The following is a 22,958-nucleotide window of genomic DNA, read 5'->3' on the forward strand; positions in this document are numbered from 1 at the left end:
TCACAATTTCTGGATTTGCTAATTGGTTCCTCCACGGTTAAGAAATTGTCTCTAGGGAAGCATTTAGAGTTGTCTTCTACCTTCTCAATCTCAAAAAGGAATCTAATTCTCTGAACTAGAATTTATAAAGCGAAGGATCTGAAACAGAATGATCCACATACCAGAACAATTCCTCTACAGTTCTAAAGGGATTTCTCAAAAGTGTAACATTTTGTCTGAAGAGCCACAACAGATTGTGACTGATGAGAGTGAGGAAAACAGAGCTTGCCCCAGCAAGGGAACTAAACAATTATTTTTAAAACCTCACCGATTTATTGCTTTGGTTGGCTTCAAAGCATTGAAAAATGTTAGATGAAACAACAAAACTGATAGTGGCTAGGGCTAGACTGTAACTTCCCCATGTGCCCTGAATAAGAGGTAGCGCGTAGCAGGAGCAGAGCAGAGAAGGAACTGATGTCAGGATAGATTTACTCTGCACTCACGGGATGCAACTGCAGCTCCTGTAGACATACCTGAGCTAGCTTTACCCATGCTAGCATGGTGAAAAATAGCAACGTACATGTGGCAGGATGGGCTTCAGTGTGGGCTCTGTAAGCCTGTTGGGGACATACTCGCGTTGCTGAAGCCAAAGCTGCTGCATCTACAGTGCTGTCTGTAGCTGTTCTAGCTGTCACATGAGGGAGTGCGGAGGGAAGCAGGCAGAACCGAGGCTCCCCGTTCCATTTTCTCCTCACTTGCACGCAGCAAGGGGCACTAGGCAAGTAGCGCCATATGCCCCCCACTGCAGCAGGAGTCACAATGTAGCCAAGAAGAGCAAAGAGGGGAAGCTCTACTGCCCTGCTTGGCTAAGTGTGGCCTGTGACAATCTAGCCCACAGAGAATGAACACAATAACCAGTGCACAAATCTTCTCTGGCCCTATCATCCCCTCTGCCTCTTTGGGTGGCGGGGATAAAAACACAGTGTACTGCCTCCACCACATCATTCCCCCCTCCCTTGTCTCAAGGAAAGTGTCTGTCTATTTTTAGTTCAGGCTGAATAGAAGGACTTCAGTGGGATTAATTATTGTAGTACCTTGTACATGTTTGCTTGATTCAAGCTCATTGACTTCAATAAGAATTTTGCCTTAACAACTAAGTAAAAACAGTTTTGTGTAAATACTTTTAAAGTTTTATTACACTTTCAAACACACACAGTCTAACTTGGGGTTCTCTCTGACTTCACTATGTCCCCCTTTTACATCCAATACATTAAAAAAATCCATCTTACAAAAATTTACACTTTTACAACATTCAAGGGGGACCCTTCCCATTGCCAGTTGACTAGAGAACATCAGTTCTCTATGTAAAAATATTACATCTGTCTCAAACACCAATTTTGTTTCCTTGCTAGAAGTCTCAATACAGGGAATAAATCTAATCAACATTTTTCTTTTGTAAAATGGGGATAATACCATCTCCATCTCCTCACCTCACAGGGATGTTGTGAATATAAAGTAATTGAATGTTTGTGAAACATTCTGATATAGTGATGATGAGCAGCATAGAAAAGCCATAAGGAAATTAATAATACTGTTGCAGGGTTGGAGTAGTGTGCAGTAAATAAGGCATGAGGCCACACATTGAATGAGGAGGAGCGGAGAAACAAAATACTTAATGAGCAGCTATTCAATAAGCACCATTTATTCTGTGCCCTTCATAGGGCAGTGGTCCTGTGGGAGGAAAAAATAGTATATGATTGTGTAATTAAAAACTGCATTAGAATGTGTATGCATGAGGGGGCCAAATTAAGGTGGACCTGGCAAACTTAATTCTGATATTTCCTAACTTTTGAGTGCTTGACTTTGCAGCCTTAATTGTGTGTGTTTAATGTAAATTATGTGCGTAATATAAATATATGGAATATTTGGAGTTTTAAATAACATTTTATTGCTCTTTGTCTTGCTCCTAAATATGAACTTTTCAAAAAGCATAGGGAAAGGTTGTATAGCCTCTTTCAGTCATAAGGATGTCTTATGCTCTGTAATATGTTAATTACTGATTTACGGCACTCTTAATGTGCTCACTAAAATATTTACTGGTATTTCAAATGCATGTCCATGAAGTAATTATTATATGCAAATGGCCTGGGAAGCTTTAAAAACAGTCTGCATTCTCTTTAAAGCCATCCCAAGACACACTTTCCATTTTGTTTTACAATGGAGCTTCTCTAATTTTCTATTTACTAAATTGCAAAATCAGTAATACTCACAAATAAACCGTTTTGTCATCCCATTCTCATGAAAGATTTAAGAGCAGATGACAGATGTTATTTCTATGCCATTAATACTTTATCAAATCTAGTATTGTACTTTTGCCAGTACTGTACTGCTATAGTTTGAGCTCTAATTAAAATCAAACTACTTTTTGCAAAATAAATTAATATAGCACATTTCATAATGTGGCATCTTTGATTATTTTTGATCATTTTACTCATTTAGTTGCTATTTTCTAAAGAATCTCCCATTTATTAGTGTGAATTAGTGAAGTTCTCCTGCAGCATCTGGCATAACAAAAAAGTGGCTTCACGTCAAGATGTTTTAACATCTGACGAATAATAATCAATAAGACCATTCTAAGCCTGACATCTGGTAATCACAATGGTCCAACCTTTTTACCCCCAAGATTACTTTTTGAATTTAAGGGCAACCCAGGATCTACCCTGCCCCACTCACTCTATCCCCCCCCTTTCTCCATCACTCGCTCTCCCGCACCCTCACTCACTTTCACTGGGCTTGGGTAGGGGTTCAGGAGGGGGTATGGGCTATGGGCTGGAGCCGAGGGGTTTGCAGTGTGGGAGGGGGCTCTGGGTTGAGCCTGGGGGAAGGGGTTGGGGTGCAGGAGGGGGTGAGGGGTGCAAGCTCTGGGAGGGAGTTTGGCTGCAGGAGGGGGCTCCGGGCTGGGGTAGTGTTGGGGTGCAGGAGGGGGTGTGGGCTCTGGGAGGAGGCTCGGGGCTGGAGCAGAGTGTTGGGTGCAGAAGGGGGGTCAGGCCTGGGTCTTGTGGTGCAGGAGGGGGTATGGGGTGCTGGCTCTCAGAGGTGGGTCAGGGCTGGGGCTTGGGGTGCAGGAGCAGCTATGGGGTGCTGGCTCTGGGAGGGGGCTCATGGATGGAGGTTGGGGTTCGGCCTCCCTCTGGGCAGCACTTGCCTCCGGCGGCTCCCAGTCGGTAGTGAAGCGTCACAGCCGCTAAGGCAGGCTCCCTGCCTAACCTGGCCCCATGCTGCTCCTGAAAGGAGCCAATGTGACCCGGCAGGGGCGGGTGGCACATGGCTCCTCGTGCTCCCTCTCTCTGCAAGCACCACCCCTGAAGCTCCCATTGGTCACATCTCCCCATTCCCAGCCAATGGGAGCTGCGGGGGGCGGCGCTTGTAGGCAGGAGCAACGCATGGAGAGAGACCCCTGCCCCCCACCCTGGAATGCCGTGGTGGCTGCTTCCGGGAGTGGTGTGGGGACGGGGCAGGCAGGAAGTCTGTCTTAGCGGCAGCCTCGCTGTGCCGCCAGAAATCGCGATGGATGGGTTGGTGACCACTGATCTAGACCTAGTCAGCCATTTATAACTGTGAAGAACAATATGCGCAAGCATTTGGCAATTGATAACCCATTTTGGCAACAGTAGGAAGTAGCAGCATTTGTGTATCTGAATGATATAAATTTTTCCGCATGTCAAATTACAGAATTGGAGAATGAATGCAATAATTGTAATTAAACATATTACTTATAATTCTGTTTTCCACATGTTGCTGTCAATGTATTGCAACTTGTAAAGAAAAAGATATTAAATATTTATTTTGCTGCAACTTGTTACTCTGTCTACATAAATACTCAGTGAAGAGATTCCAGGGGAAAGACACTTGACAATGTGATGAATGTTGCTGAGGTTTAATTTTGGGATGACTATGTACAGGGAATAATTCTGAATTGTGCTTCACATCTCCCAAAGACTTACACTTGTGACCACATAAGTGGCAGAAGCATTTGTCATATGCAGACCTTACTTCCACGCGAACTAATCACAGAAGTTTGGAAGAAAATATGCATTTATTTTTCAAATATGCAATTTCTTTTTCTAACAACACCTCTTTTAAAAGGTAGCTGGAATCTTAAAGTAAAATTCTTAGCAATGTACTTGAGACGCTTTCTAGTCACTGGAAAACCCATGGCCATACAAACATGATCAAGAGTTTCTTTTATTTCCCCAGTTCTGCACCTATTACCCCACTGGCTGGGAGATTTATCAAGTTGTATCCAAGCTGGAAAAGTTAGCATTGTGTTCCCTGTTCATCACAGGTGTTATCTGCATAGATTACATACAACACATTGCAAACCATCTATCTATGGGATTAATGTACTGTGCTGTGCAGTCCTAAAGCAATCAACTACTGTAATTCAATTATTGGCTGCTAAATTTTTCATATTCTTGAAAATCTTAGCCATATATTCAGATTTTTTATTTCTCAATACCATAGCTCATTCACATAGCAGTAGGTGTATTGAATGATGGACAGTTGATCGACATGAATTAAAGCAAGATACCTTGTAAGCCCCAGAGCTTTAAAATTTATAAACAGCTGCTAAGCAAGACTAGGTTGCCATGGAGAGATGATGGACCAATGCCAGTATTTTACTCCAAGGACTTTCAGCATTCCTCTGATTAGCAGGATTAACCAAGTCTTGGCTGTGAGGCAGAAGGGTTGACCATCCTGCTGCCAGGTTGATGTTTTAATGATGCTTGTTTTTATTTATTTATTTTTTGCATCAGTGTCTCCAAAATTTATGCCATCAGCTTTAAATCTCAGTAAAGCTATCAGAATGCGAATGATAACCTTTTAGCATGCACGAGTGCAAGGTGGTTTCTGACTTAACAGTGGAAACCTGTCTGATCAAGGTCCAGGCTAAGGTGTAAATAACACTCTCTCAAAGATAAGCTTAATGGTTCACTTGAGTGATCAGATGCTAGAGAGGGATAATTATATATTTGAAAGAGAAGGCTTTTTTGATGCCATGCCTTTTGACCTTTGTGATAGACTAAGGGGAATCAAGAATGTTATTCAAAACAATGTTTTCTCAAGGTCCGTGTCTGAGTGTACTCACAAAAACTTAACACAAAAAATAGTACCAGTTAAATGTGTGGGCTAATGCAGAAAAGTGCTTTAAGCAATATGCTTGAATTTGAATTTGCTGGAATTAATGGACGGTTGAACAAATCTCCTCTTTCATGAAAGTTACCAGGAACCCATGCTGTGGTCAACAAGGCCTTCAAGAACCTTCATCCTTAACAGGCCATCCTCTGAGACTGCAGAACAAATGAATGCAGCTCGTGTCCTTATTTTTCCATTGTGTTGAAGTTGTACTTTCCCGGTTTAGATAGTGGGGGGAAATAAGAACTTGACCTATAATTTGCAAATCTTGTGCTCCCAAATTTGGGGTGGTGGATATCAAAACTTATATTCTGGGTTTAACACACTTTGTGGTTTGTTTCCTTTTCAGGCTCTGCCTTCCACCTCGAGCTCCTACCTCAACCTAGAAACAGAAGTTAAGACCCTTGTCTTTTCCTACCTTCATGCCAGCCAAGCTACACCAGGGTACTCCTTTCTTGAGTGAGTTGAGGGTATGTAAGAATAACAAAACCTGTACCAGATGAAAAAGAAAAGGGACCTTCTGTGTTAGAGGATGTTTGTTTTGTCTTATGACAGCATGCAATGTTGCTTGGAAGTGTTTTGGATGGGGTGGGAATAAAATCCTTCTACTTTGTTAGCTGGGGGTGGGGGCGGTTAGTAAGTTAGTGGTGGGATTGACAGCAAAAAGCAACAGGTTCAGTAAAGGCGTGATCTAATTTGGGATTTAGAATGTGGCAGTTTACCATACTGCTCCTGATTCACACTTTTACCTGACTGGGCTTACTCAATATATACATATTCTATTGTCCAATATATTGAGAGGTAGCAGATCTCTCTTCTAAAAATGGCTGCTTGCCTCCTTTCATGGCTGGACTGAAGGTCTGAATGAACCTGGCTATAGGAGCTATCTGGAAAGGGTAAGAATATAATAGAAATCATGGACTGAAAAAACCAATTAAGTCACCTAATCCATTACCTTGCTCAGGTTCCAATCAACCCCCTGATTGCAGTCAATTTTCCTAGTGCTTTGTCTAGCGTAAAGTAGTTTCAAATGTCTCAGGTGATAGGGTTTCCATTTGAGGGATCTTTTCCACATTGTGCCCTGATATTCAGCCTAAAATTCCTATTCCTTGATTCCCTCTCTTCATAGGTCAGAGATGGATCCTGCACCCATTAAAGCCAGTCACGGTTTTTGTCAGTGTTTTCGTTCAGAGCAGGAGGTGGTCCTTGGAGCTTTAAGGAGAGCAATGACTGATTCCTGGCCAGGCTGTCTTCTCTGTAAGGAAGCGGAAAGTTCCTTGTGCCCTCTCTCTCTCTCACCACTTTGGGCACTTGTACAGAGCCAGCCATGGTCTGGGCCTAAGTCTAATCAGCTCCATTGATTGCCTTAATCACCTTTTTAATTACCATGCTGAGGTAGTTAGTCACTTTGTAAAGAACAGATGAATTGTCCTGCTGAAATTTGAGATTACTCATGTGAGTAAACTACTCATCAGTATGTGTAAGGAGTTCATAATTTAGCCAACTGGTATTAATGGTTTCAGTGGATACTAATGATATAGAGCCAACAGGACTCTACCTGCCACAAATACCAAACATAAAAATGCACATACCTGCCTGTTGCAAATTTTATCTCCTGCTTTGCCCTCATAGCTGAAGTTAAATTGGAGCAAAGGGTTTCCAGGTTTGTTTCAGAAGGGGAATTGGAAACTCTGCTACACTTGTATAAGATGGAAAGTCTATAAAACATTCCTCCTAGCTATTGATAAATCTATTAGCAAGGGAGAACCATGAAAAACTCTGCTTTTGGATTAGAGTAAGCTGTCAAAAAATAAATAAAAGCTGTAAATACACTGATGCTAACACTCCAAAAGAGCCCTGATGTGTGAAGCTGGTGAGAATTTTTTGCTACACTCCTGGTCTAGCAGTAGCTTAGGGGATAACCAATTACTGTAGAGTATACTGGTGTGGGAGTCTTGCATTGAATAAACAAAACACCAAGGCTGGAGTGAACCACAGTATTCTAGATAATTCGTTGGGTAGAGAAGAAGTATCACTGCGGTGTGGGTAGCCAATTTGCTTCAGCTGTAACTTGTATTGAAAGTTAACTAAACGATATCCTATATAAACATGCTTTGAGTATCCTGAGAAAAATGTCTGTTTACCAAGTACTGGCTTCAAAATGTTATCTGGACCAAATCCCTTTTTTGGAAGAATTGTTTGAGAAGTAGATTACCCAATAGATTTTTTTTTTTTTTTTTGCCAGCACAGATACCATCACTTTGAAAATTCTGCTTTCACTTAGGGTTATCAGACGCTGCTTAGTCTCTGTTTGTATTATTTCATTTGTGAATGACTGGAAATGCCATTTACATTTAGTAGAGATCATTTCTAGGTCTCTCATTTCTTCAAGCAGCCTGATTTTTGTGCTGCGCTGTACAATGTCTCTTCAGTAAGAGCATGTTACATGCTGTGAAACCAGAAAGTGAATGCAACGTCCTGACTGGAGTTTGTTTTGTTGCAGACTTGGATGAAAATGAAAAACACACCTGTTACAGTAGATACATAGACTTCATGTGGTTGAACCCTTTGTTGAACTCAGTCTTGCAGTACTGGCTTTTCATAGGATATTTATTGCAACCTACGAACAAACTTACCAAACATTCTAATTCATTGTAGTCAAACACTTGAAAAACCACAAAACCTACCTCTGAAGAGTAGTCATTAAGGGACTGACCCTGCAAACTGAGCACTCTCCATTCTCATTGAATTCAGTACTCATTCCCTTGCAGGATCAAGACCTCATTGCCTAATAGTGAAAGGGCAAATATATAACCATCCTAAAGCAATGTTTAGTACAATAGGTTAATAAATCACTTACTTCAGAATAAGACTATTCATTTTAAAGTTTTCAGCATCTTCATATATTCACTAGGCTGCTTTCTCATGGCATCTGTTACCACTGTACTAACATTTGAAATACAGTTTGTTGTCCTGAGTTGGATGGTAGAAGCACGCTGATATAGATAACACTCTTAACATCACATTGAATAAATTATCTGTTCTTGGAAAAATGTAATGGATTTTATATTTTAGCATATTTGATGTCTTTTAACCAGAGTTTTCTTTAAAATTATCTCCCACTTATACGCACAATTTAATTTATTTGTAACATTGTAATAGAGTTTGAAAGTGAGTTCATCATACATGTTGTGTTAGAGGCACAAATATATAGTGCCTGATACTCAGGTGCTCTAGTGGAGTGGAAATTAGAACTAAAAAGTGTGTATTCTAGTATGAAAACAAAAGATAAGCGGATGTGAAAAATGCCAGAAAGGTACATTAGACAGCACTTGCTGCCACCCACCAATTCACCCTTGTTCTGTTCCGGAGGAAATAGAAGACAAATCATATCAAACAATGATGAAATTACTATTGGTATAGCATCACTGAGAAGGTTTTCTGACAGCTACGGTTGCTCCTGTTAGTAGCCGAGAACAGATGGGATGGGTCCAAATAGATCATCTCCTTTCTTTAATTCCTGTGATTCTGTGGCGCAGTGTAAAAAACAAGAAAACACCATTACAGCAGATAGGTTTAAAAAATCTTCCTTTTCTAAGTTTATAATCTCAAATTGGGAATGGAGCACACATAAATAAAATTTAAATCAAAGGTTTTGAGAAACCGTATCTCCCTCGCAGCGTTGGTTGCATGTTTCCATGAGCGGTTGATAGTATTATACATCTCGTTTCCCCTGCACTATTTAGGTATTGGAGCTCCCAAACAAATGTGACACCTGAACTAAGGACTTATTAGTGAAGGAGGAGCTGATGTGAGACCACTCTTAGGGTTGCATAAGAATTTTTTCTATTTTACAGGGTCCCTACAACAGTGCTTCATGTTTTTCAGAGTCCTTCTTTGTAAATATGCCACGGGGAATTTGAACCAAATTCCAGCCACTAATTTAATGTGTGTGTGAAATGATCTCCAGTGTATATTTTATGTTGTTGGGTTTTTTAGGAATTTTGGAAAGACTGGAATGTCAACAAAAAAAAGCTTGATTTTCCTAGTTTTACCCCATGCACGTTTACTGCCCCTGCAGCTGCTCAGCAGTAATATTGTGACATGAGAGATAATCAGCCACTCATCACATCCTCCTTCCATTTCATTTGCATACTTGGGGAGAGTCACTATTGCCAGTTCTCATGGCAGCAGCTGCCTTTGATAACTGACTTATCTGAGACTAGGTTATAAGAAGGGTCACGAGGAACTGTAATGAAATCATACTGTTTTGATAAACTCCTTCTGTGGTTCTTTAGATCTGTCTGTAGTAAGTTATACTGTTCCTTTTCAAATGGTAATTGTTACTTTCCTGAAGTGTTATGGGAAAATAAGACAAAATTATAACTCCTTTTCATGTGTATTGTTAGGTGCTTCTTACAAATAGGGGACTGTGGCTTTCTGAAAATTTACCTTTTTAAAAAAGCAAGAATTTATAGATGAGTCCCTACTCAAGTTTTCTGTTACACAATTTTTAAAAAAGAGTCATTTAGAAGCTCCAGTAAAATTGAAGTTACAGGGGAAAAAACACACAAACCATGTTTTGTCTTAGTACAGTTTAGTTTAATTACTGTCAATATGTTGGTCAACATGGCACTGAGTGGTGAAATATGGCACTTCACAAAGAGAATAGAGTACTGGTATGTTTTCTGTAGACATCTGCCTCATTTGCTGCAGAAGTTGGAAGGTTTGTAGTGAATGAAACCGGACTGCAGTAAGAGAAAGTATGGTCTTGTGATTAGGACAGTTGAATGCCTTGCCCTGTAGTCTAGAATTCTATCCCTGCTTCTGTCACCGAGTTCCTCTGTGTTGCTGGGCAAGTCACGTACACCAAACTTTTTGCAGGTAGTCACTTCTGCGTGTAATTAAGTGCTATATCATAAATGCATACACACAAGAAGGCCAAATTAAGGTTGAATGGACGCTGTTCATTCTGGTGTTTCCTAACTTGAGAGTGCTTGACTTTGCAACCTTTTAATCCTTAACTTTGTATTGCCTACTTTTTTATTTTATGGGTGAGTTTATTGATGAGAGCAACCTTAACTAACACCAAATGAAGCTCTTTGTCTGTGGATTGTATTAAAATGCATTTGCAATTTTGAGGCATGATTTCAAGGAAGCCTCTACCAAAGCACCCATAGATACCCCCAGTGAGCCCAGTCATATCATCTTCATACACCAAAAACTCCCATTAAAGCCAACAGACCTGAGCCAAATGTTTAGGAACCAACCTATTAGGGCGTGGAGTATGAAAACCTATCAACCAAGAAATCATTTCACATGTGTGAAAAATGCCAGGCAGCCTTTGCTTATATATTAGAATTTCCTCATTTAAACATATTTGCCCTTGATTTCTGCCAGCCTCAGATGAAGAGGTTTGCCAAATATGTATCTTAAGCTTTATTTTCAAAGTGTAGCCTTTAAAAAGATCTTTTCCTAAATACTTCCCAGGCCAGCTTTTAATAAATGCAATCTTGTCAATGGATCAACATAATTAGTTCTTGATAACACTTCAGAATGACCTCTCCCATGCAACAGAAACAAGTTTGATTTAATAATCACAAATAGAGTGTGCTCTGGGGCTGTGGCACTGGAAATCTCCTGGACATGTTTGCATAATTTATGCTACTGTGAATAGTAATTCTGGAGGGGTGGAGGGAAGGAATGATACCAATCAATGGCCAGAAACCTAATGAAATTAGACCCTCTATTGTGCTTAAAGGTTATTTATAAATATTATTTATACAACTTCATATCTTTATCTGGAATGAAGGAAGAAGCTTGATAACCAATTACTCTTAATACTGAAAATGTTTAACAATGATTGAGTTTCTGCGAACTTTGTGTTGCAAGTCACTAGCAATCAGTATGGATATCAGCACAATTAGACTATCTATAGATCGGAAACTATCCAGTGTGATATTGCTACACACCAAGAGGAAACTGACGTAGAAAAATGGAACAGTCAAAAATCATTACCTCAAAAGCAGAGGGGCAGGTGTGTGTGTGTGGGGGGGACTATTCTTCCACTGTTACTAGAAACCGAAATTAAAGAGAAACACTATAGGTTTAGCTGGGAAAGTTCATCCCTACATAACTTAAACTAAGAGAAGTAGTCATGGTCACAGAGATTATTCTTTCATACTAAGATTTTTCTGAAATCCTAGGATTAAGAGTTAGGATTTTCCCTAAATTAGCAGTCATTGCTACAAAGCTTAAAAAATTCTGAAATAAAGCAAACTATGACCACTTGGGGGGAGCGGGGGGAGCAGAGGGAGGCAAGGCATAGCAACAGATTTATTTTACATTTGGGTTTAGTAATGGAATTTAGGGTGATTAACTAGAACCTGAACAAAACCCATTTTGCCTGGGCTTGTGTACGTGAGCGCATCAAGGAAGCTTGTTGACATTTAAATGTAGCTCTGCATACACAGCATCAAGGCAGCATAGAAAAAGGAAGTCGGTGAAAACCAATTAACTACAGACTGATTAGAAAGTGCTTTTCTGCTAGAGAAGTATAAAGGTGTAGTTAACCATTCAGTACATTTTAAATTTGTGTTGACCTTCATTGCAGTTAAATAGAAAACTGTATTTTTCTCAAAAAGAAAAGGAGTACTTGTGGCACCTTAGAGACTAACCAATTTATTTGAGCATAAGCTTTCATGAGCTACAGCTCATTGGTTAGTTTCTAAGGTGCCACAAGTACTCCTTTTCTTTTTGCGAATACAGACTAACACGGCTGTTACTCTGAAACCTGTATTTTTCTCATCTAATAGTTTTTCTGCTCTAAGTCTGTTCTCAGTAAGTGTATTCAACTTCCTCATTTGTGTTCCTCTTTCAGTTTATAAATTTGTGGAAGTATTCTTGGTCAGACAAATGCATGCTCTAGTCTATATCTGTAACATGCTTGCTATCAATGTTGGAAATGGAACATGGAGGCTCAAATGGAAGGTTTCACTCTGATATAAAAGGCACCTTTTTAATGTGTCTTTGATATAAAAGAAAGCTCTGAGGACCTGAGAAATAAGAGGGTTAGAATTGGTCTTAATTACATTAACACTGATTGAATGTTAATTCTTCAGTTTTATCAATTTTATCCTCTAAGCTCTTTCTTGCGAACAAAACTAAGGGTTTTTAATGCTGGGAACAAGTTAAAGAACATAAACAAAATTTGTAAGTGTGCTTAAGTAATAAGTTGTTCTTGCATGTAAAATCTGCTTGCCAGAATTATCTATTCTGTGTTTTTACCCAAAAAAAGTTACAGTATCCTTGGTTTTTTCATTTGCCAAAATGATTTAGCCTCCTTAGCTCATATGTTGTTGACTGTGTACACTACATTTGTTTATCTACATTTGCCTTGCCACAAAACAACTATTAATCTTCTAAGGAGATTGTCCTTTTTTTTTTTTTTTTTAAATCTTGTCCTAGACCAGCTGCAGTTTCTGTAGATAAGGGCCAATGATGCACAGTAAAAGCAAAATCTTAGATCTCGTTCATCAGGTGCAATATATGTGTTCATCAGTGGTGTCACCTCAATAGACTCAGGAATGTGCAGTCTCTCCTGGGAGTAAAAGACAAAAGGAACAAATATTTAGAAAGCTGTTTTGCTTACAGTTCCCCTTTCCAATTTGCTGGGTTTGTTTCTCAAAGCATGTTGCAAAATATAATTTAAATGTTTTTAAAGCAATACTTTGCTGAGATTAGTAATCTCTTAGGGTGAAATTCACCCCTGTGCTGAGAACTAGTACAAGACCTATGCACTACTGAAATCCCACTTCAAACCATCCTTTGAGGAAGTAAGGGATGCATGGGCCATGTGCTGATTCTATGCACGGGGCAAATTTCACCATTAGTGCTCACCAGGTTTCAAAAGCAAAGTAGATTGAGATCCAGCCAGTACTGGGATGGAGACCTCCAATGATACTGTAAGAAGTCGCTTTGATCCAGCAACTGATGCAGTCAGTATTGAGTTGGTGGCTATGTTCGATGCCAAAGACCACTATGTTTCTGCAGATGCAGCTTTGGGAGTAGCATGTTAACCTACGGCTCTGGCAACTTAGAGTAATTTAACACTTGATAGGTTTCAGAGTAGCAGCTGTGTTAGTCTGTATTCGCAAAAAGAAAAGGAGTACTTGTGGCACCTTAGAGACTAACAAAAGCTCAAATAAATTTGTTAGTCTCTAAGGTGCCATAAGTACTCCTTTTTTTAAAAAACTTGACACTTTTCACATGAATTAGAGAGTGGGTCTTGATGTCCTGGCTCAGTTCGAATTGATTACATGATGCTGTCTAAAATTCCACTCTATTTTCCTTTGAATGTGGTATTCATCTCTTGTCCTGAACTATTGTCACTTTGCTATGATGTGTTAAATTACTGACCTTGAAATGGCAAGGAAAACAGGAAAAGAAATTTTGATAATTTTCCCCTTATGTTTTAAATCCATTGTAGCTGCTACCTGTCATCCAAAAAGTGACTGCAATTCAGCAGTGAGTGAAGTGATCCAGACATGTAGGAAGCCCACCCCTTCCTATTCCTACCCTGTCCCTGCAACAGTGTTGGTGCTGTGGTTTGTAAAGGGGTACTCAAAAGACAGTCTGTGTCTGTCTTTGACACTTGCTTTGCTGGGAAATTCTCATCTGGCCAGATTTGGGGTTTTAGGTCCCCTTGATGCTGCTCTGACCCTTTTGCTTGGTGTTCAGGGGCTGAAGCGGGGATGAGAAACTCAGTCTTTCAGACTTCCTATCAAATACTCTAGTAAATATGGTAAAGTACCCTACTCTAGATACAATGCCTACATAATCAGGATACCTGAACACTGGCAGTTTCCTGTGTACCTGAACTGAGGCATGACTTTTATTTTAGATTAACTGAAGAATACACATCAGGAAAGAGAAAATGTGCTTAACGCTTATTTCTGGTGATCATTAACGTTTACAAGGTTGCTTTATTATCGTATGCTAATTCTCCTACACTGGAGAGGAATGATAAATACAATAAACAGGCTTAATCCATGAACTGAAGAATTTATGGAACACTAACAGTCATGAGCATCAATGGCAAAGCTCACCCACTTGCCCGATGGAATTTATTGTCTTAGTACGTGCTGCATAAGATAGCTTACAAATGGGCTATCTGCTACATCTTTAAAATAGTAAATGAATAAACATCCTTCTGCTTTACTGAGTTTTATGGAAAGCTCCATAAAGTGGTAGCAATCCACAAAGAATATAATAATGAAATATATGTATAGATTATTACCATTATCTCACTGTTACCTAAAAGCCACACTTCCCTTCCCAATTGTGGAATGAGAAACTATAGGAAATTCTTCATTACAAGTGACTTCACTGAGGGAAACCCTGGCTTCATGAAAGTCATTAGTTTTGCCATTGACCTCAGTGGCAGACCTCAGTGTTTGTCCCTTAGAGAGTTCAGGAAGAGGAGAAAGAAATGTCCCTTCATAATCAGACCAAAGCAATAGCCTTTAAACCAGCGACCAAAGATGCAGCTCAGTGAGATTGCAGGTATCTTTTGCAGCATCCTCTGGCTTTTTAAGTACTGTTTTCACCATAACTTTTTCAGAAAGAGAGTAGGAAAGACATGTCCCATCTCCAGAGCTTTAATTTAGTTAGGCTAAAACCACCCTATGCCATCCAGAGACTTCTCATTTCAGGGCAGTTAAACTTTTTGGCACACTTACCTTTTAAAGGTGTGTGTCTTCTAGATTTGCAAGTTGGTAACCAGAGTTATGAATATATAAATTGCTTTATGCAGTGCATAATCACCTGGACTGAGACTGGTAAATACTTTCCTCATAAATTGAGTCTAAACTCTCATCCAAGAAAAGCAAATGCTAGTTTGCCTTGTGAAGTGCACGGAAATTCAAAATGCTGGTTGAATTTAGATTACATTACTAGGGTTGTTGAAGCATTGTAAATTTTAAAATAAATAGGTAATAGCCAGGGCTTTCTTTCCTATGCCTCATAAAAAAAAAATGAAATCACCTCCTCTTACAGGTTTTAGTGTATCTCAGGATATGAAAAGGACCATAATTTACTTTGGGTGTTCCCTATAATAAATATTGTTTACATTAGGAACTGTAGATTCTGTTCCACTATGTCTAGACAGCATGTATAGTACTGTAATTGTGCTTATTAAAATCATGAGTTGGCATTTTCATTGTCATGCTATAAAACTTTCAGTCCATCTCCCTGTTATAAAATACACTTTTCTTTAACTTGTCTGACACCAAACTGAGGTTTTTTATAGAAACAGTGGAAGATTTCTGTACTTTTGGGTTTGCCTATTTTTTATTGGGATAGCAGACTTATCACTGTTACTTTGTATTATAAGAACTAGATGAATGGGAAGGCCTGTGAAGAATAAGTCATTCTAAACTAAATATTTAAAAAAACAAACAAAAACCTGCCATGCACCTTGTTTTGTTGTTCACATCCCCTCTACACAAGTGTCAGATACTGCCCAATTAGAATGGCAATATTTAATCCCATTTTCTGCTCATTTCACACAGATGCAAATGATTTCTTATCTGTATGTTGCACCTACATGTCCATGTAAGTCAAGCCCCATTGTGTAAGCAGTATACAGAGTGAGACAGTTCCTGCTCCCAAGAGCTTAAATTCTGAAGGATACAAGATGCAGGACAGTGGGGAATCAGCCCATGATTATGCTAAATATAAAGTACTATAGTATAGGATCTGTTTTAAGACTTTCCCTTCCATAGTATTTTTTGAAAACAGATGATTTTAATGAGTCATAAGGTAACATTTTCCATAGCACTAAACTGATTAGGTGCCCCTCCCCCAAAGCTTGACAACACTTTGCCCTGTCCCAGTTCTGTCTCTTCTCCACTCTGGGCTCCTTGTCCCAGTCCCATTCTTGCTGTCCCAGTCCTAGGCTTGCTGTCAGAGTCCCAATCTGTCCCCCCTCCCCATACCCAGTCTCTTTGCCCAGTTAGTTCCAGTTGCCCCTTCCTGGCTCCTTGATGATGTCTGTCCCCTGCCACCCTCTTCCCCTCCCTCCCCTGCCCCCTGGATCCCATCCTAGTCTCTCTTCCCAGGCTCTTATTTCAATCTCATTCTTTCCCCCTACTTCTTCCCTGGCTCCTTGCCTCGATCTCCTCCATTCTGGCTATTTGTTCCAATCTCTTTGTCCAGCTAATTCAAATTCTCCCCTCATACTCTAGCTTCTTGTCTGATCTATCTCTTCTCTCCCCCCCCCCCACCCCATATTTTCCCAAATACTGATTCCTAGTTCCAGTCTCCTTGTCCAGCCAATCCCAGTCTTCCCACCCTTTCCCCACCAGTCTTCCCTCCCCCACCCACCCAGGCAACTGGTTTCCCGTCTGCTTCCCATCTTTTCCCTCACTGATTCCTGGTCCCAGTCTCCTTGCCATGCCACAATTTCTCTCTCCTTTCTCCTTACAGTCCCAGTCTCACCAGACTCCTTATCCCAAATTCCTCTTTTTCCCTCTCCCCAAGTCCAATTTTTGTCCCCTCTGCACTGGAATGAGAGAGCTTCCTCTGCTGCACTGAACAGGTGGAGGTCATGGAGAGAGGCTCCCTGATATCAGTTCCAATGCATATGGCTCATGTGCAGTCCTGTCATGTATAGGGGCTGTGAGGGGTTGGAGCTTGTTCAGTTACTGTTGGGATAGCACATGCACGGCCTGGTCAGCTCTAAGAGCTGTGAGAAGTTCAAGGGTGCTCAATGAGGATGGTATCGTCAGAGATTTTTAAGCTGCTAAAATCAAAGTCTCTATTGAGCATGTGTGAACTGTAACTTTTAAGGCTTATAACTTGGCCAGATTTTGGGGGATATTCATGAGGACTGCCAAAGGTACACGTCTCAGACAAAGGCACCTCCTGTCAAATTCCAAGCCCCTACTCCAAAGGATGGGGACAGTGGAGCTTTCAAATGAAAGATGAATGGAATTTTTAACGTGGGCAAAACAATGTATTTTTCTCCAGCTTGGTTCTTGGAAACGGCCGAACCATTTTGGTTGCACTTTTCTTTTAAAAAAAAAAATAAAATATTTAAAAAACCCACCCACAACATATCGACCTGAGTCAGACACCAAGCATGGAACTTTTCAGCCAAATGATAAAAGTTTGGCAAAGTTATAAACAACCAAAAACATGGTCTTATAATGGGAAGTGTCACACAGCCTCAATAATAGGCAGTATTGTCAGCCTTGCCTATAATAAAACTTCATCCACTGTAGTGCCTTGCCACACTGGGTTCAGAGTGCTTTCTAATAAGTGAAGAAAAGAAAGAGGCCATATAACTCCTAGTCGCTTCTTCTGCCTATGGGCTAGATTGTCACAGCCCTTATTTAATCTGTGCAGGAGAGAGAGGATGGATAAACCCCGTCCCTCCTCTCTCAATTATTCCCTTGCTTGGCCCTGCTCAGATTATGACTTTACCTGGTGTATGGAGAACAAGGGCTGCTCACCCCACTGTGAGCAACTGGTAGGGAGTGGAGGTCAGAGGGTCAAGGGACTGGGAATAGCTCTTATTCCACATTATTCTCTTCTCCATCCCGCAGCAAGAGGGGAACAGGGAAGAAATTGACTCTGACCATTCATTCTCTCTCTGCTCTTGAGGGAGTGCAGCTAGGGACCTCCTCTTACTCAGGGCAGGTGGTAAAGTTACAGCCTAGTCCTGTGTGTCTAATGTTTGCATCTTGTAATGGTTTTTTTTTTTTTTTTACTGTAGCAGCTTAGTAGCTGTAAAAAAGAGCAAAACCTCAACACTAGGCAAAAATGGAAATTGGTGTTTATTGGCTAATCAGTTTACATATTTTGTATCATTGTAAGAAAATTGCTGGATATAATTTATCAAATTGCTCATAAAAAGCAACATGGACACAGTAAAACCAGGAGAGAGAGAGGGCTAGTAAAGTGAAAGCCAGGAGTGAGCTGTAAACTGTTTACATCCTCCTCTGACTGCTCAGACCAATTACTTAGTGTAGTAGTTAATTTTTATGGCTTGCAGCCATGTTGCTTCAGCCTGTGATCTTGTCAGATCTCAAAAGCTAAACAGTGGTTGGCCTGGACAGCCCAGTGCTGAGGTCAGTGCTGCAGAAAGTAGCATCTTTGAGGAAGAGATGCATAACAGAGGGCTTGTCCACTTGGTGTTAATTTAAAGTCCCATGACTCTCTTCACTAGAGTAAAGATGTTAGCACTGTTGTTGTGGCCAGATTCCAACAAGATTAATTATATTGTCTCCTTAAATTCCCCCTCTGGTTTAACTGGACACATTATTCATCCCTTGTCCTGAACTGTTGCTGTTACGTTGTGCAGAAGTTCTTGCTGAGAGAATGTTTACTGTCTCTGTAAATTCTTTAGGTCCTTTTAGGATATAAGGTTCCATATAAATAAGATTACTAGTAAATAATGAAATTTTCTTTCCCTAGAAACTGCCATCACATGTAGTTCACATAATTAATTGTTTTCTTTTGGAAGCATTGTTGTGAAATAAGTTAGAAAGCCGCTGATGTATTTTTGCTATAAAATTTAACTCACTCAAACATTCCAGTTGAGTGAGTTTTTACATATATGGTTCATGCTTTGCAGCACATAAGAAACACCGTCAATTGATGACTCTGCAAGTGCAACATGGTTTAATCAGGATGAACAAAATGTAATTCATATAGGAAGCATGCTGTTTTTGGATAATTATGCTGACTTGAATCACTTGTGAATTAAACCATTTAATACACAAAAAGGAAAAAGGCCTTCTAATCTTTTTTGAATGAGGCATGAAATGGGATCTGTGATACTGCCTGAAGTCTGAAGAGGTTAGCATGGCTTGGTTCCAAGATTTTTTTTAGGAGATATTAGAAGATTTGCACTAGTTGCATGCCTTGGGGTGTGGCTATCATAATTTTCTGTAAAATAACAATGTATACCTGAAAACATCTCCCATAGTCTCAGTGAAAGTCTTTGAAGCTGAAGTCCTTTTTGAAAGTGCTATTGAAACATGTCTCTTTGCAAACATACTATGTACTTGGCCAGAAGGAACCACTTTTAAGTAGAAGCCCAAGGCAGTCAATTCACTACGTTCAGTGTCTGTAGTCACAGCTCTTTCTTCAGCAAAGACTGGCAAATGCTCACTCAGGTTCAGAGCTCATCTCTGTCTAAAAGAGACTTCAGTGAAAACAATAGCTCAATAGATTATATACAGTTTCTATTTCTGTAGAGAGAAATTCCCATTATTTCAGCAAATGAGAACTGTTGAGGTGAGCTGTAAAACTTTCATTAAATAAATATATTGTTTTAAGATCCTAAACTAGGGACAAAACAAATGCAATGGACATAGAATCATAGAAGACTAGGGTTGGAAGAGACCTCAGGAGGTCATCTAGTCCAACCCCTTGGTCAAAGCAGGACCAACACCAACTAAATCATTCCAGCCAGGGCTTTGTTAAGCTGGGCCTTAAAAATCTCTAAGGATGGAGATTTTACCACCTCCCTAGGTAACCCATTCCAGTGCTTCACCACCCTCCTATTGAAATACTGTTTCCTAATATCCAACCTAGACCTTCCTCACTGCAACTTGAGACCATTGCTCCTTTGTCATCTGCCACCACTGAGAACAGCGGAGCTCCATCCTCTTTGGAACCCCCCTTCAGGTAGTTGAAGGCTGCTATCAAATCCCCCCTCACTCTTCTCTTCTGAAAACTAAACAAGCCCAGTTCCCTCAGCTTCTCCTTGTAAGTCATGTGACCCAGCCCCCTGATCATTTTTGTTGCCCTCTGCTGGACTCTCTCCAATTTGTCCACATCCTTTATGTAGTTTGGAGCCCAAAACTGGATGCAATACTCCAGATGTGGCCTCACCAGTGCCAAATAGAGGGGAATAATCACTTCCCTTGTTCTGCTGGCAAGGCTCCCCAATATGCCATTAGCCTTCTTGGCAACAAGAGCACACTGCTGACTCATCTAGCTTCTCATCCACTGTAATCCCCAGGTCCTTTTCTGCAGGATTGCTGCTTAGCCAGTCGGTCCCCAGCCTGTAGCAGTGCATAGGATTCTTCTGTCCTAAGTGCAGGAGTTTGCACTTATCCTTGTTGAACCTCATCAGATTTCTTTTGGCCCAATCCTCCAATTTGTCTAGGTCACTCTGGACCCTATCCCTACCCTCCAGCATATCTACCTCTCCCCCCAGCTTAGTGTCATCCGTGAACTTGCTGAGGGTGCCATCTATCCCATCATCCAGATCATTAATAAACTTACATAACTTACAAGACATCCAAACACCTGGTTTGCCATGTTGATCTCCTATGCAACACTAAATTAAACCCCCTTTCCCCCACATTACATGACTTATCTGTAATAATCTTCTCACATAATTGATACTTCTGTTGTGTTCCTTAAAACTGTATTTGTAGCATTTTAAATCTTTTGCTTTTTCCAGTGCCCCTCAAAAAGAGAAAATGTTTTTCACAATTACAACTGTTCATTTTCACAGAAGTTAATTGCTCTGTGGTGACTTGGTTTAAACCTACAAACTGGATCAAAGTCAGTGAATCAGTCGTAGTAGCCACTATGAACACAATTTTCTGTAGTGCTGATCACTTGTACTTCCTATTCCTCATCTACATTTGTGGGTGCTCAGTACTTTCGAAAAGTACACTCCAAAAGCACAACTCTCAGTGCTGGAATCAGTGTCCGCGTACACAATGCTATGATGCTAGCACTGGTGTCACAGTGGCCTAGTTTGGTCTATTGCTCCCTGAAAGTGTACACCTGCAACACCAGTGACACTGGTTCTCAAGAGTAACAGTGAGATCTTCTCAACCCTCTATGCTTGTTCTGCAGGAGCAGCAGGATTTGGAAAAGCTATCCTGGTATCAGATCTGGGGATTACCCCAGTGGGAATAGTAGAGAAGTAAGGAGTACAAACCCAGTTTCAGGAAGACTTTATGAATTAAAGCAGTTGTGTTATGATTCATTGGTGTGTGCCTACAAAAATAGGCGAGACTGCACATGTCCAATCTAGAGTGCAAACTTTCTTTGGCAGAGAATCTCACTTATTTTTTTTCTTTTAACTTGTATAAACAACTAGTACAATGGGGCCCTGGTCTCTGTTTGGGGGTTCTAAGCACTGCCATGATTCAAATTATAGTGCCTAGTTACTGTGCTGAGTGCTGGTTAACTGTGAAAGTGGACAGTGCTGACCGCCAGTCCCTCCATCATGCAGAACCCTTCTGACATGCATTGGACTGTCTTACACACGTTGCGTAACAAGCAGTTAACTTGTACTGTGAACTAATTTTTCTTGGTGTTTTGAGGGAGGAAAGTGTGCTTTAGGGCTCAAGGTAACAAGCAACCTTTTAAAACGATTTTAAATGGGGGAAGAGAGGGGGATTGTTCCTGAACAGTTTTATTCCCATCTTTTTCACTGAAACTTAAGCCAAAAAAAAAAAAAGTCTAATTGCACAGAGATTTTATCAGCTCTAGTTAATGCCTGTATGGGAGTTGTTCCTGCAGGTGCTGTGCAAAATGCTGCTGGTGATTCCATGGATGGAATTCTTCCATCGGAGTCAGGACTGAATCAGTGTCTCCACGTGGCAGAACTGCTCTCTTTTGGATAAGACATAAAACTAAGACTTGTCACCTAGGACCTGATTTTCATAACTGAACTTAGGCGACTGTATGTGCATATAAGGACAATTACAGTTGCTCTCAGAATGTTTAACATTCATGCTTATGAAAAACACATTCTTAAAGCTCTAGTGGCCATTTCTATAAGAGTAGGGGTGATAAGTGGCAAAATTACAAGTTGGGCAATTACCTAAAATCCTTTTGCACTTTCAGGAGGAGAAAAATATTTTTCATTTTTTGTCCTAAAATGTTATGCCGCTGTCTGATGCTAAACAGGTGCTGTTGCATCCCAAAGGGGAAAGCCTTTTGTTGCTGAGTGAAATCCTTGTTTTAACTTGTATAGCAGCTTCTGCAGTGTTTTGGGATGAAATATGCAATGCAAATGCAAAATCATCATACAAGTGTAAAGGATTTGAGGAATAAGTAAAGACTGTGTATACCCCGACCCCATTAGAGCATATGCTTTCTCCTTATAGTTTATTTTTGGTAATATTTTACAGCTGTTGCTGTTGGATTCTTGTCCGTTGCGCTTTTTGGTGTTAGTCTATAGAAGACCAATTGCTGATCTTTGTGAGTACAGAAACCTCCTGTACTATGTTAATTGGCACTTGTTTGCTGGTAAGGATCAGAATCTCAGCTGGTGCAAATTAATGTAGCTTTACTGAACTCAATAGATCTATGCCTATTTACCCCAGCTGAAAATCTAGCCAAAATTGTTTTTTATATTGGGGAAAAATATTTCAAATAAGAGAGATAATTCATTGATATTGTAGCTTTTTGTAAAATGGTAACAAACTGTCATTTCTGGACTATGTGAAATTACGAGGTAAGAAAATAGTACAACCTTCTGTGAGCCAGCTACAAGTGTCAATGCTATACCTTTCCCACCATCAGGCCAGCCAACAGCAATTCCAGGCCCCAGGGCCAGGGCTGTCTCTAAGTGGATGTGGGCCCTGTGGCAGAAGTGATGAATCGTCACTTCCAGGACTGACTGCGCTGGCCAATCACGCTGGCTCATGAAAGATGCAATGTCAGCTTGTACTTTGAATTTGTCTAGATTTTGTTTGGTTGTTAGGGTTGGTATGGGGGGAGGGAGATATCCCCACATTAAA

At 40.4% G+C, this 22,958-nt stretch overlaps 1 protein-coding gene across 7 annotated transcripts in view; it reads left to right on the forward strand.

The window, feature by feature from the left end:
* Positions 1-22,958, forward strand: part of SULF2 (sulfatase 2) — a 235,256-nt gene that overhangs the window by 65,887 nt on the left and 146,411 nt on the right. For 3 of the 7 annotated variants that reach the window (XM_043526701.1, XM_043526699.1, XM_037916015.2), the window contains one exon: positions 5,525-5,634. The exons of 1 other annotated variant lie outside the window; for it this stretch is intronic. Coding sequence is in view for 1 of the 6 variants with exons in the window: in XM_043526699.1 (XP_043382634.1) it covers positions 5,525-5,634 (110 nt within the window). In the remaining 5 variants the exon portion in view is untranslated. Of the gene's footprint in view, positions 1-5,524; positions 5,646-22,958 lie in introns of all 7 variants that reach the window. 3 more of the 7 variants (XM_037916013.2, XM_043526700.1, XM_037916014.2) reach the window with 1 other exon arrangement.

This window comes from Chelonia mydas, chromosome 13, assembly GCF_015237465.2.
Source record: "Chelonia mydas isolate rCheMyd1 chromosome 13, rCheMyd1.pri.v2, whole genome shotgun sequence".
NCBI classification, from domain to species: domain Eukaryota; kingdom Metazoa; phylum Chordata; order Testudines; family Cheloniidae; genus Chelonia; species Chelonia mydas.